The 16083-nt window shown below is 38.7% G+C and overlaps 1 protein-coding gene across 1 annotated transcript in view; it reads left to right on the forward strand.

The window, feature by feature from the left end:
- The window catches only part of P2RY8 (P2Y receptor family member 8), a 33621-nt gene extending 26978 nt beyond the window's left edge, over positions 1–6643 (forward strand). The window contains exon 3 of the mRNA XM_014892123.2: positions 2445–6643. Coding sequence (XP_014747609.2) covers positions 2513–3586 — 1074 coding nt within the window. The 5' untranslated portion in view covers positions 2445–2512 and the 3' untranslated portion in view covers positions 3587–6643. The remainder of the gene's footprint in view (positions 1–2444) is intronic.
- The last annotated feature ends 9440 nt before the right edge of the window (positions 6644–16083 follow it).

The following is a 16083-nucleotide window of genomic DNA, read 5'->3' on the forward strand; positions in this document are numbered from 1 at the left end:
CTGTGATAGCAAATATCTTTCACTTGCAAAGGTATATTATTACAGATCTGTAGTAACTCTGATATAGACAACAATTTTCTGTTTGTTTTGAAAAGTATAGCCTTGTTAGGCACAAAGGGGTGCTACTTGAGCAGGATTTTTGAGGCAACACACTTCATGAATAAATATTTGCTATGGTAAGTCACAGACAGATGAGCTGAAACAGAGAGCATTAATGCTTTTTTCCCATGAGTTATGTGACAGTGAGTGCTTTTTCAAGTTAGACTGAAAAATGAAGAATTAGTTTCATTCTTGATATAACTTCCCTGACAAGAACTGAATTTCATTTGCAACAGATTTGGCTCAAAGGGCTTTTTGCAATTGTGCCCATCTGATGACCACTTTACTATTTGAAACATGCTTGCTCTGTGTCATGTGCATGATATATGTACATCTCCAACTTCTTTGCAGTTCCTATTTTCTTGTTCCTTTATCTAGGATTCCAACAACCCATCTGGAAGCAAAATTAATCAATATAACTTTCTTGGTACTGACTCTCTGACTTGTTAATATTTTTAGCTGACATTTGAAGAACAGAACTATGTCAAATAGATCAGATCAAGAAAGAATCTCAATAAGCCCACACAGACCTGCTTACTGCTGTAGCTGTACCTTTTTCTGGATCTGCACTCAGGTTTTTTTGAGTTCATTATCTCTTTATTGCACTGCAGCCTCCAGTAGAGACTTCACATTTGCCAGGTCTCAGTAAGCATCAATGGTTCAGAAAGCAAGTTTTTCAGTAAAAGCCTCCCTCAGAAAGCACAGTTTTTGTCAGAATGGTTACTTCCAGCTATAGAGTTTCCCACCATCATGGGCTGGGTTTTTTGAGGGACTGACAGCTTACACTGCTCATGGCCTATAACCACACAAATTAAAGCTCTTTTTAACAAGATATGAGGTTAAGTGACATCAACTGGCACCTATGTTTTTAATCTAACCTCCTACAGCAGGGCTGTTTTGCTGCAAGATGTTTGGAAAAAAACATGCAGGTGATGAGAGTCCACAAACAGGAGTGTGCCTGAGCCCACTCTCTGTCTATTATTAAACAGTAGAGATGTGCCCACAGTTATTGGCTGACTTGGCCTGGCACCTCTTCAGTCTTTATTTTAACTCTTCACAGAATCTACTGTATATCTATCCTCTGCCTTTTTGGGTATTTGTTGCCATTTATTCACTTTTTCAATGCTATACTTTTGTGAAATTGCCTCCCTGGACTTGAAGCTTAATAAAAGCAAGCACACATCAAGGTGTCGGTTCTTTCTTGCAGCTGCTGAATGGTACTATGCTGCTTAAAATACATAAACCATGAGCTATTGCATCCGCCAAGAGAGATCTATGTAAACCAGGCAGTGAAAGCATGGATCTGCTTTGCAGACTGCAAAACTGAAACTAATTTTGCAGAATTACAAATGATGCAAATAAGACAGCTGCAAACATTTTTAAATAACATTTTTAAATAAGTTACATTTTGCAGAAACTGAAGCTCAATAGTTTTTTTCTTCTTCATAGAAGAGGGCTTCTCCAGCCTGTAAACCAGCCCAAGCAAGTGCAATCTGTCCCTGGTTCTCATGTTTCTTCCTTATATTCTGTTTATATTATAAATACAGCAAGAGTCATTGAATACATGTTCTCCTTTCCCTAAGTTGAAAAAAAGTGAAAAAAAATTAAAATCCAGCCCTTACTTGAAATGGATCACAGTTTAGTTGGGGGAGGGGAAGGTCAGAAGATATTGTGCACTACAGAAGTCAAGGTCATGACATCTAGAGTAGATATAATGGATTTAGTTCATGGAGAATTTATGGACTAATGTTCTCATGCAGACATCAATTGAATTTCGACTTGTGATATGTGATTTTCTTTATGTTACAGTAACACAGGAGGTGTGATAATGAATAGATTACAGAGCAATCTGGACAGGAGGGATTGATGGACTAAGGTCAATGGTGTGAGGTTCAATAAGGCAAAATGCCAAGTCCTGCACATGGGTCACAGGAATCCCATGCAGCACTACAGGCTTGGGGCAGAGTGGCTGGGAAGCTGCCCAGTGGAAAAGAACCTGGGAGTGTTGGTTAACAGTGCTATGATTTAATTGACATGGTGGTGTTTGCTCAGAGGTTCCATGATCTTGGAGGTCTTTTCCAAGCTTAATGATTCTATGATGCTAAGTATCAGAAAACCATTCAGCAGGGAAAAGGTAGCTGTTCCAAGATAGGGAGAAGTCAGACTGGTAAGACATTATGATGATTTGGAGGGAGGCAAGACTTTTCAGAAAGCAATTTTAATGGATTCAGTGCATTCAAGGAAAATCTGTCAAACTAAAGAATTTTTAGTTGATTATTATAGGATTTATGTCCCTAATTTCTGTTTTGACATACTGTTTTTCTCACTTGACATTTCTCATCTAGGTTTTCAAGCCAAGTGTTCATGATATGATCCAGCTGGCTTACAGAGATCAACAACCCATTCGTGAATAATGGTTAAAAACGAATCCCACCTGGACGCTTTGACGCTGTCAATGCTGCAGAATAAAACAGTCTCCATCACCCTCCCAGTTGTGTATACAGTGGTGGCTCTGGTCAGCATCCCTGGCAACTTGTTCTCCCTTTGGGTGCTCTTTTGGCACATCAAACCCAAAACACCTTCTGTTATCTTCATGATCAACTTAAGCATTACGGACCTTATGCTGGCCAGCTGTTTCCCCTTCCAGATTTCTTATCACATCCACAGCAATCACTGGAGATTTGGCAAGACTCTTTGCAGCCTTGTGACAGTGATGTTCTACTCCAACATGTATTCTTCCATACTGACCATGACCTTGATCAGCATGGAGCGATACATGGGTGTGGTACACCCCTTGAAATTGATCAAGTGGAGAAGAAAAAGATATGCCTTGGCTGCCTGCCTAGCTATGTGGATTTTCTTGCTACTAGCCTTCTACCCACTAGAAACTACAGACTTGACCTATGAAGTGAAAGAATTAGGGATTATAACCTGTTTTGATGTCCTAAAATGGGATATGCTACCCAATTTCGCAGCTTGGGTAGCCTTTCTCCTCACTTTATTTGTTTTGCTGTTCCTGATCCCTTTTGTTATAACAGTTGGATGCTACATTGGTATCATTAGGAAGCTAATTCAGACATCAAGCAGATATGGTAATAGGCAAAAGACTAGATCCATATACCTGGCAGTAGTTGTCCTTCTGTCCTTCATCACTTGCTTTGCCCCCAATAACTTTATCCTACTTGCACATATGATTAGCCGCCTATTTTACAGCAGCAGTTTGTACCCTGCCTACAAGCTCACCTTGTGCCTCAGTTGCTTCAACAACTGTATAGATCCCTTCATTTATTATTTTGCATCAAAGGAATTTTACCAGAAATTCATGCAAGTGTTTCGCCCTAGGGTACTGCTCAGCGACAGCTTGGAAAACAGAAGGGAAAGTTTATTCTCTGGCAGGACCATGTCAGCCAGATCAATGTCAAGTGGACCTATGGATGGGTTAGAGGGAGTAAATGTCAATTTGCAAAGGCAGGAAAGTGTTTTTTAGCTTTAGATATTCCCAGAAGAAAGATACGTGTGAAATTTATGAGTAGACACAGAAAACATTTCCTTTTGAATGGCCATGCTCAAAATACCTTGCTCCAGTGACAGAACTCAAGCTGTACGAAAATTGCATTTCAGCATTTTCTGGTCAGAAATGGAAGTAATAAAGGAACTGAATTTATTCAAGAAGGCACTGAAGCAAATCAAACACGGTTAGCCTGGAAATAGCAGCCTTGATGCTTAAGACCAAGGGATAAGTTTAGAACAGTTACTCTCAGGTTGTATGGTAGTTAACCAAAGACTTGTGATTTTCAGTGAATGTGAAATATTACTGTACATGAATTACAGCATACACCAAAGCTGATTTGGGAGTAAGGGAGTTGTTTTTCTAAGCAATGTGCGAAGGTTTGTTTTGTTTTTGTTTTTTTTAAAATCACATTATTTCTCTTTTGTTGTATTTTTATAAAAGAAAGAATAAAAGTAGCATGGCATTTTACCATTAATGCATAATGCACAGCCACTGTGAAATCACCACAACACTCACTCAACTGCTTGTCAGAGTCAAACCACACTGACACTTGAAAAGGTTAGGTTGACTCATAATTTATTTCAATCTTATACAGCAAAACATCTCATAAAATGAAAGGAAAGCTAACAAATTGTTTTCAAATACTGCTGCATTTCTTGGTTATTAATTTCTCAGGACTGTGGGGAGCAGGTTATTTAAGGAAACAGACTTTCCCACATTAACCTATTACAGTACCAATGCTGCTTGTATGTGGTTAGTATCAACTGGTCATTTTCACCATTTCACTGTAGGCTATACATAGAAGAACCATCCCTCTCAGCAGAATTTAGCTTTACATAGTGCCTGGGGAGTGAGTTTTTCTTCCTTACAGAGATGGTGTAGATTATAAACCAGATTATTTTCAGCTGGATAATTGAAAATTCAGCCACAGACTGGAGAGTCATTCTGCGCCAGCAGAAACCAGCTGAAAACTTTTCCTGATGGCCAGATATCAGAAATAGACTTCTTTCAGGCAGGCAAGAAGAAAGAAGAAAAGAAAGAGGAAAACAAGGCTTGAGAATGGGAGTTGTACCAAACATCCTTAAAATAAGTTATGACAGGTGGGTTGAGCAGTCCTATGTTGGGAGCCCTCCTCTGAAATATCTTTCTACAGCTTGTTTGCATACTCTGTGCCATGTTTAATTCTTCTCACATCTCAACAATTGCCTGTGTGCTTGGAAAGACAACTGCTACAGAACGTGCACTGGGGACAGACAAAAGATAAGCTTTTCCTGTAGTATTTACAGCTTTTTACCTATATTTGACCCTCATTGACAGAGGAGAGCCATAAGCCACCTGAGAAGATCAGAAGAGTTCCTCTCACAAGCAAGACAAAGCTACACCTTTTGCATCCATCCAACACTGAGGAGGAAGCTGTCTGCAGCATTGTGGATAGTTGGTTCAGACACCTCATGCTGCACTGATTCCTGAACTCCTGTGCCTAAGTAACAGGCAACACCCAAGGCCCTTAAAATTTGTCATTTTTCTTTGGGTATCTCATGATTAAAAAACAATTTTCCACCACTAATCACCGTGAATTCCTTCACAGAGAAGGGTGGAAAACTGCAACACGCACAGTGAGATATTCGAATGTCTTATCTTCTGCTAAAGTATTGTCAGTTTTGGAGCAGAATAAATGTAAGTGGACTTAGCACTACCGTCTACAAGCCAATGTGAACATTCAAAGCTTTGTGGCATTTCACAGTGTTAGTTTTAATTGATCTGCACTTTTTCTGTGTACAAGGCCAACCTTAGTGATACGTAACTCATGTAAACCTTCCCATCAATTTGCCTGGAAGCTTCACTTCACTATTCACTTTCACATTATTCCAGCTTTCTCACTATCACAATTGTTCAATTGTTTTCTGCATTTTGTTGTGACAGAAATTTTTTTGAAGTTTATATTGAAATCTCTCTCTTTTTTTTTTAACATGGAAATATTTTTACATTGAAAACCTTTACTTCTCCTACATCTAATGCAGACTTTGTTTTATCTTGAACATGGTTCTCAAGTGCACAGTCCTTCCTAAAATATGCTTCAAAGTGCCTGAACTATAACTGACATAAAATAGAGCCAAAAGAGCAGAAACCTTGCAGTTTGGGCATCAACTGCTATATTTTGAAAAATAGTGAATTGCTCCTTTTTCAACTGAGAAAATATCTTCACAACTGCCTGAAAATGTTCTCTCTAGCCTCATGCAGCTCTTCATAACCCTTCATCTCTCATCTGAAAATGTTTAAAAAGGAACAGGAAGGATGCCTCATTTGAGTACACTTCATGCCATTTCGCTAACTAGTCTCTAGTAGCTCAGATTCCTGATTCAGTGAGATTTTTCCTTGAGAAAATAATATAAAAATGAAACCATCAACAGCAATCCTTTGAGTCTGACAGCATATACTGTGAAGTCTTGGAGAGTGTTTATTAGAGAGGAAAAGAATAAATTATTATTAAAAGAGGTCCATAATACTGTTCTTTGATCCTGGAAATATATCTTTCTGGAGCATCATAAGAATAAATCTATGCTCCTTGATCAGTAAGTGTAAATTGACATCCCTATATATATATATATATATATATGTATTTTTATATATATATATATATGCATAGAAATATATGCATGTAAATATGTAGATATTTGTACATTGCAATTTGTGAGGTTATTGAGAAGTTCATGTCCAAATTATGTTCAGTTTGGTGAATGCGGGCCCTGGGCAACTTGCTTACTGGTAAGCATTACTATGTAGTTAATGTAATTTTAGTGAAAACAAAATAATGTAAAGGCTTCTGCTTGTTTCCGAGATTGGGAGGGGAGTTTGTGTTTCGTTTTGGTTTTTTAATTACTGTATAAAAATTTAACCTGTAAATGTGGTTGAACTTTTTTGTACATATAATGATAATAATAAAAAAAATTAAAAGCACATGATTTAAGATTCATTCACATATTTTTACCTGCCATGCGTGAAAAACTTCCAAACATAGAAGAGGACAGGGAAACCAAGTTATGAAATAAAATTAATCTGTTTCTCTTTGTTATTGTGGATTTTTTTCAGGTTTTTTTCATATTTTTTTCCAAGATAGATACATAGATATATTAGAAGTTGGCATTGCCATAGACCCTTCACACAAATTTTAAAAGTATCAATACTTTAATGTGATGTTGGCTAACTTGAATCTTTCTCCTTGCCCAACAGGTGCACCAATACAAATATTTTTTAATTTCTAAAAGAGCCTAGCAGTCAGAGCCTGTCTACTCTCAGCCTGGAGCAGAGGATTGGAGGAAACTGGGAATGGACAGGCAGGGTCAGTAGTCATGGAATCATAGAATACATCAAGTTGGAAGGGACCCACAAGGATCACTGAGTCCAACTCCTGGCCCTGCACAGCACCATCCCCAAGAGTCACACCATGTGTCTGAAAGTGTTGTCCAAATATTCCTTGAACTCTGTCAGGCTGGTGCTGTGACCATTTCCCTGGGGAGCCTGTTCCATTGCCCAATCACCTCAGGATAGAGAATATTCTCCTAATATCCAACCTAAACCTCCTCTGACACAAATTCAGGCCAATCCCTTGGGTCCTATTCCTGGTCACCTGAGAGAAGAGATCAACCCCTCCTCTTCTCCTCATAAGAAAGTTGTAACTGCAATGAGGTCTCCCCTCAGTCTCCTCTTCTCCAGGCTGAACAGACCAAGTTCCCTCAGCTGCTCCTCATAAAGCTTCCCCTCTACACACTTCACTATCTGTAACACTCCTTTGGATGTTCTCTAAAAACTTCGTGTCTGTCTTATACTGTGGCACCCAGGACACAAGGTAAGGCCACACCAGCACAGAGAAAAGCAGGACAATCACCTCGCTCAAACAGCTCGTGATGTGCTGTCATAAATGTTCCCTAGACTGACTATGTTCCATTTTAGCATCATTGTCTGTTTGGCTACATATATGCTGATACATGAGAGGGACAGAGATTATCCAACTCATCACTTTTTATCATTTTTTCCACTTTAAATTGTTTAGAACAACATGAGATCTACATTGATACCCATGAGGGTGTTATTTCTCTGAAGTGATGGTTAGGGTATATGTGACCCAAAGATGGGAAGGATAGCACAAATGTTTTTGTGTGAAATTCATTGTTGGTAAGTGTGAAGTAATGCCCACAGGGTAATCTAGTCACAGCTTTGTTTATAAAATGATGTTCTTTTCTGTGACTACTGTGAATCATAATCCATATTCTATTTATCAGCTCAGCATCATAGAAATCCATGGTTCACCCATATCTAGATTACTCTTTGCACTTCTGGCCTCTGTCACAGATAGGATCAAAAAGGACTAAAAAAGATGAAGGTAAGAGCATATGGCATGCTCTAAGAAATTAATTTTAAATCTTAGAAGTTAAATAGTTTAGGACAGCTCATCTTAGAAAAGAGACAATACAAGGTAGGTAGGAAAGAGACCTACAAAATCCTCAATGAAGTCCAAAAGTTGATTTGGATGACTTACACTGCCTTTGCCCAATAATTGGTGAGCAACATATGAAACTAATGAGATCTAAGCTTAAAACCAGATAAAGTTCGTATCTCTTCTTTCAACACATAGTATAATTAGAAAACACTTTGCCAAGAATGCTGTGGATGCACATAGTACACTGGTCCAGAGAAATTGGAAAAGAACATGGAAAAGAAATCCGTGGTAGGTTACTAAACAGGCAAACCATCACGGGCCCAGGAAGACCCCGAGGATTAAAATTGTCAAAGGCTGGAGGAGCACTGAGAGGAAATCATAGTATGTGATTGCCCTGTTCTCGCTTGAAATGCCAATGCTTGAGGCAGGACAGGTCCTTGGCTCTGCTCTGGTCCATCTCACACTCCCAGTTAAGGCCTGCCAGAATCAACTTGGAGCCTGGCTTCTTCCACCCTGCCTGCTGGGATGCTGCCAGAGGGGATTCAGCAGGGAATTCAGCCTGCTACCATCTTGGAAGAGGCTATTCCACAGTCAAGGGAGCCTGGGACACAAGCTGGATCATCTGTCACTTAGCCCTTTTGATAGGTCACAGAATCACAGGATGGCTGAGCCTGGAAGAGACCTCTGGAGGTCACCATGTCCAACTCCCCTAATCAAGCAATCTCTGATGAGCAGTAAAGATGAACTTGTGTCTTGCCCTTCAAGAAATTTCTCTAGGTGCTTGTAACAGTTCATCCATTTTGCTTCAAAACACATAATTATTAATTCCACTTCTGACATATTTTCTCACCTCTGGTCTTGTTTTTTCATCACCTATCTCTCTCAAAGGCTGCTGCTGCTGGAGCTGACTAGCAGCAGACCTTCTTGTTCACTTGGGGCAGGGCAATTGTGGTTTTGTTTTTTTTTTCACCGTTGCTGTTTTGTTTTTTTTTTATCTTCTCAGGCAGAAGCCTAGTCTACTCTTTAAAGCTCACAGCTGCCTTAGTGAAGAGTACAATTCTCTGGCATGAAATGTCACAAATACATTGGCAAATACACTCTAGTGTACCTTTTTTGCCAAAAAAAAAAGGTAACAAAATCTTTTTCAATGACCTGACAAGTTCGTCTAAAAAAGCTAATTTAAGATGCTATGACCTGGCAAAGTCCATTGAAATAATCAGTTTTGTTGGTAAAATTTTTAGATGTATCTAAATTCATGGTTCTTTTGAGTGCCCCAAATGAAAATTCTAACATAAAATAACTCTCACAAGAATGATTAAGATATCAGCCTTGGTTATTGTCCTTAGTAATTAAATCCATCCTGAAAAATAAAAAAACAACCAAGAATCTTCTATAGGAATAAATGTACTTTCCTCATTTATGCTGCAGTTCATAGTCTCAAAAGGAGTTATTGAGAGAAAAATTTCAGTCATACTATTTTGATATATTTGGACTACTTTCATTCTGGATTGAGTTTTTGCAAGTGTTTTCTTCTTGAACCTATAAAATGTAATTATGGAGTGCATAATAGAATACGACGTAATGGTTAGTTGAAAGATACTTTTAAAGCTTTCTTTTTCATTTGACAAAAAAACCCCAACCCTTCATAACTGAAGTCTGGACTGCCACTGAGCTCCTGGTCTTTCATTACTTAGTTGCAAGTCTTCTGGTATTTTTCCTTAAAGTCTAAACAGCTGGAATATGTTATCAAATGAGGGGACTCTAATTATAAAACATGAAGTTCAGAGCTGCCAGACAGAATACCTTTCTAGCTTTTGGCATAAATAAATACCTCAACTCCCTTTTTGACTGTCTTAGCTCATGATGATGTCTTGCAGTCAGTCTTTTTCTTCTGCAGAAATTTTCAGCACAGAGACACTGATGATTCTCTTTGTCCAGTTTCTGCACCACCGCCCACATGATCTGGCTCTGGCATGCTCCAATTCGCAGAAAGAAAAGTGCCCGTTGTCCTACTGAGAGAGAGCTACCAAGGCTAATTGTCCTTTGGAGCTTTTCCTAGTATTTTGCACAATCTTAACTGCTGTTGTTGGGTATGGTGAAGTAGCAGGAAAATGGAGAAGTGTATTGTTGAGTGCCTTAAATCTGAGGAAATTTCAAGGTTTTTCTCCTCTGCTGTGTACCTGAGCAGCTTTATCGAAGGAGAAAGGACAACAGACTTACATGAAGTATAAACAGATTCAAGCTAGAGATTGGAGAGGAGTTAAAGAAGTGACTTTTGTGGCCGCTGGGCAGAGAAATACTTTAAGTGACTGCAGAGAGACACAGGAAGTTAGTTTCTGCAATAGGCTATCTGCAGTTTGAGAATGTCCGTAAATAGTTTTCTTCATAAACAGCCACATTTTAGAAACATGGCATCTTTTCAGCAGAAAAGCTGGAACTAACAGTAAATCTCCAGATCTCTGCTGTAAGGAAAGGAATGTGATTAACTGACACATAAACACTATTGAGATACAGAACAAACATCTCACAGAGTGACTCAAACCTCTGGAAATGTGGGCTTGCCATGCACAAAAGCTGTAACTTACCTGATCAAGTGTTGCCCTAAGCATCTTATTGCTTAGCAGCATTCATGATGACTGATGACTGTCTCCTCCATTTCCTAAACAATGCTGCTTTGGTTTTTGATTGCATTCAGACACCCAGATGTCAGCAGATCTCTGTGTTATCATTGACACACACTACAAAAGAAATGTTGGTATCCCACAACTGTTACTATCTTCATCTTGAGAGCTGTTTTTGAATTTTGCCATCTTTATGCTTGTAACAGCAGGTTACAATAATATTCCTGGGGATCCCAGCAAGCACTTAAACAGACTGTGGGTTTTTCTTATCTCCCCAAACTCATATGGCATCAGAAAATAAAGGAAAAAATATAAGATAATGTATAAGTTATTTATCTGTCATTTACCTCCAGAGAAGAGTCTGTCCACCTTCTCAATTTGAAGCTCTTTATGGAGTGCAATGGCTTTTTCTCCCTCAAAAAGTTTCAGCACCCCAACACCTCTGACTTGGTTTCCCCAGTTCCTTATTATTGTCAACATGCTGACATTTTTTCCTTTCCCTATTTCATTTTGCATTCCGTAGTATATGCAGAATTCATTGGTATCCCACCCCATTTTGATAAGTAATGCAAATTTCTCTGTACACTTTCACATAAAGTGTCCATATGTTTGAGCTTTTTTTAAATCTCTAAGCAAGTACAAAAATAAGTTAAAACACAGCACTTCAGTTGATACACCTGATCAAATTGAGATGATAGAAGACAGAAATCTGACAATGTTTATTTCCATATTCAATAAAGATATTTATTTCATAGGATAGAATTATTCTTATAACCATGAAAATTTGCTGGAGGAGGCAAAGATCTGTGGTAATTATATCTTAGCACTTATTAGCGTGCTTATGGTGTCTATTTATTGCTCCAATCTCAGTGCACTTCTTTCAAGATATTGCTGGACACACTGCCATTCACATCAGCTTTGACTGTCCCTAAAAGCACGCACCTGCATGCACAGATGTGCATCCATTGCTCAGCCTCGAGAAGAGGACGCTGAGAGGAAACTTCATGGTGGTTCACAGCCTTCTCTCGAGGCACGAGGAGGGGCAGGCACTGACCTCTACTCTGTGGTCATCAGTGACACAAGGAAATGGCCTGAAGCTGTTCTATTATGTAATCCTTAAAATTAAAACTAGGAATGTGAGCGTTTGGGGTGTGTGGTCTTCAGTTCTTAGAAGCGACAGCATTTTAGAGGTACTTGAAATTCAAGGTTCATGAATTCATGAAAAAGGTTCATGAAAGTTAAGGTTCATACATAGGAAAAAGACGGGACGCACTGCCCTCCGGTGGAGATTCAGATAATAAATATAAGAGCTCCACAGATGCTCTTGACCTTGGAGCCTTGGAAGTTATTTTTTGGAAAAGCTGGGATTGCAGTTGAACCATTTAATAGTCTCTTCTCTGCACCTTATTTTAATTTTTCCCTAACTTCATGCCGTTGTCTTTGCAGCTATCATTATACTGTACAAAAAGAAGGAAGATTTATTTTCCAGACTTAGATAACTATATATTTGTATGTTACATCCCATATGTGTACAGACATTTCTTTTATAAGCACACACATACATAGATAACATGTGCAGTCTGCATATATAATATATATAATGCATATGCACATTTTCCTCAAAATATTTTATGTACTTGTTTACATGTTTTTCAAATTTAAATAACATAGAACCAGTGGTTTTTATAGTCTGATACACAGCTTCTTTTTGTCTAGAGACTATGTAAATGTTAATTGAAGTGAAGCTGGGGCAATGCTGAGATTAGAGGTGGAACCTGCATGTGCAGCAAAAACCAGATATTTGACTTCAAGAGAGGCTCAGGGATTCAATATAATTCACTGGCTGTCAAACACACAAACACACAGATATCTAGGGATGCTGTCAGCAAACACTTATCCTTCTGTCCCAGAGACTCCAGGGTTGGTAGACTCTGCTCAGTCTTCCCTTCTGAGGCAGCTTGTTGGCTTCAAGCTTGGAGCTCTGAGGCTGTTTGCTGGCTACAGCACGGAGAAAGAAAGCTACAGATCAGAAGTCGTTTTCAGCAGAAGACATTGGCTGTGCCAACAGCTGGGAAAGTCAGCACTGGCAGCGTGTGTACTGTAATGCTGTTTCTATGTCATGTAAATCGGGATGTGCTTGCAGCATTCCATTTTATACTGGAGGACGATACAGCACATATTTGATATCTAGTAGAAACTAGCAGGAAGGAAGCATTCTTTTCTTTCTTCTATCTTAAATTGCTGTTGTGGACCTGGCAGCTCATCCTCTTGGCCAGCACAGGTACAAAATCCGTCATTCTGTGCTCCTTTTACTAGGACTTAGTTGTCTTCACACTGAAAGTTTTTTTAAGGCTCTAGGTTTCTCCAGTTTGCAATATCTTTCCTGTGGCAGAGGCCAAAAGCAAAGTAGTTAGTTTAAATTCCTGACATCCTTTCTTTAATTATTCTTGGAAGGACATTTTTACACTATTTAAATGTGCTGTTTAAGGATGACTCTTTGGGGCTTGGATAATGATTTCTGTACTGTTAAAAGTTGCTGTGTGAATGACCATGTCCTCCTGGGTGTTGCAACATCCATGTTTGATGTAGCTGCTTTCCTTGTACCAGGAGATGGGCATGGAGCTGCCTAAAAAATGGGTTGGTATTCCTCTGGTACTAGTTATACTGTGCTCCCTCATCAGCTCTGAAGTTTCTTCCCAAGGTATGAGATCTTTGAAGACAAAGATCTTCAAATTAAGTATATGTAAAAACATTTATAGGGACATTACATATCCTACAGCCTGCATATTTAAATCTTATTTTATCTGACTTCCTGTGGTCTCCACAAAATGCCCCCGTATGATTGTAGTACTACTCTACTTCAAATAGAAAGGAAATTCTGGAAAGTGGTCACCTAGAGACATCGAGATATTACAGGCCTTCCAAGCTGGACAGAAGAGGACGAAGGAGCATTTGGACCTGAGCTGACAAATTGATAGGGATTCTTAAAAATAGCCTATGAGAACACAGAGCTAAGCAATAAGACTGTGAAAGAAATCTGGGATATCTGCTCTGAAAGCACTCCCTGAGTCTGGAAAAATCTAGAATAAACCACATAACTAGTTGAATCAGGTTGAACATGTGAAGCAATCTTAAAATGTCAAAGAGATGGAGTGCTATGTGAAGCAGGTAATTCTGCTCAGAAGACTGATAGCTAAATACAAGCTGTATATAAAAAGACAAAAATAAAACATAGGATGGGTAATGTTAAATGACACCATGATTTTAAACAGAGTTACTGATGATTAGCTGATGAAATAGAATCCATCTGCAAACAACTAAAGATCTTTTCTCCTGCAGTAACAGAAACAAGAGGTACTAATTACTTCACGAATTAGGCAGACACATTAGACATTAGACTATGGCAAGGATTTTTCTCATTGGTGGCAGGAAAAGGCTCCTTGAAAAACATAAGTGTGAGCTCTTTGAATTGATGAGGTTATCCTAGAAAAGTCCAGCTGCCCTGTGAAAGGTGAAATGCTCATTCCCTTCATAGTAACTTTACAGCTAAGCCCCTAGGGTTCACTAATTTCCTCACAATGGAAATGCATTGCTTCCCAAACAAGATGATCCTGTGCTTGCACAGGTGGCTCAGGCAAATAATCCATCGAGGTTGAAATACATACACAATACACACAAAAGGAGGCGCAAAAACTTAATGATCACAGTGCTCTTTACGTGCTTGAAGGTGTTACTGTGATGGCCACCAAGTAACTGCACAGACAGAAAAGCAGAGAAGTGCAGAACAAAAATATCGAGGTCTCTGCAGTTCAGAGCTTTAACTGCTGTTTTGCATCTGTTCAAAATACCTTGGATATTTGAAAAAGTCAACAGTTTCATAACCAACCTTGGACAAGCTAATCTTTGACTAGCACAGTCGGCCACGACACAAATTTTTCTGATAACTGCTGGTGTCATTGATCTTCCCCTCTGCCAGCTCGCTGCAGCCTCACGGTGCTGTGCCTGGCTTGCAAGGCTGCCATGGAGGAGTTAACAGCTCTCCGTCCAACCTCTCCCAGCCGTGGCAGCTTATGCAATGTGGTTTAGCTTTTCTCACAGGGTTCTTTAGTTTGACATTTAGACCAGCAAAAATAACATATAAAGATTGTAAATGAAAGTATGTATTTCATCAGGTCTGTGGTTTTGTGCTCTAAACAAACAAAATCACCATTTGCCATGTAAGTTTAACAGAATAACAAATTTAGTAATTACCACTCCTTAAAAATAATAATGCAAGAGCCACATCTCATTTTCTTCAAGTAAAAAAACTCTTTTGATGGTCTCTGGTTTTGGATATTGTCTTAACTTTCATGGAAAATATATAGAAATTCTACATATTTCCCCCTTGTTTGTTTAAGTTTCAAAATGTCTGTTGTACAAAGCAGAATTCAGTTAAGGGAAACAAATCAGGCTTGTTTTACTCTTCAGTTAATGGGATGCCATACCTAAGAAAGATGAGTTATGTTGGGTGCCTCTTTAAAGGCTCTACAGGTGTCTAGAAAAAGTCTTTCCTTTATTCATATACACAGATAGGGATGGAGTCACAGCTTCATTGCTCTGTTGCTATACTAGCCAAACTATATTGGAAGACTGAACAAAATGAGGAAAAGAAGAAAATTCGGCCTGTCAGTTTGATATGTAAACCTTTGCATTATCATCTTAGTCCTCTGAAGTCTGATTTCAGTTTATCATGCTTGCTTATATACAACACAAAGCAAGGCATAGTATAAAAAGATGACTCTGGATAAGAAATGTGTCCCAGATTCTAGGAGCACCCATACAATTGCAATTTCACTTTCTTTGGTTAGTAATGCAGTCACAATGAAGATGTGACACACACATCTTTTCTCGTGTGTGCCAGGAAACATAAGTTTCTGTTACTTGATGGGATCCTTGTCCTTTTATTCCATCAAAAATTATATTGGTATCATAAGAAAGATATTATGGTTTTCATTTCCACAGTATCTTTCAGACCTGTCGTTTGCAAGGAGCAGTGTCACACTCGACAGCCCTGAAAAAGGAACAGTGAAGTTGCTCTGACAAGCTAGAGGACAATCATAGACTATTCCCTATTTTCCTCACTGGCCAGATATCCCAGAACTCTATTCAGTATTATGCATTTGCAGAGCATGGCTGTCTACATTCACACTTGTACTTAATCTAAGGTTTTTATCTCTGTTTTCAATTCAGCATAACTTCCCTAGGTTCTTTGTATTTTGTAAGTACTTGAGAAAAAATGTCTTTAAATTTTCAATTCTGCTCTCAAGTCATCACCACAAATAAATAAATAAATAAATAAATAAATAAATAAATAAATAAATAAATAATTCGAAGTTCAAACCTTAAATCCTGGTACCTAGGATGATGACAAATGG

Source organism: Sturnus vulgaris, chromosome 2 (assembly GCF_052056855.1).
Source record: "Sturnus vulgaris isolate bStuVul1 chromosome 2, bStuVul1.hap1, whole genome shotgun sequence".
In the NCBI taxonomy this organism is placed as follows: Eukaryota; Metazoa; Chordata; class Aves; order Passeriformes; family Sturnidae; genus Sturnus; species Sturnus vulgaris.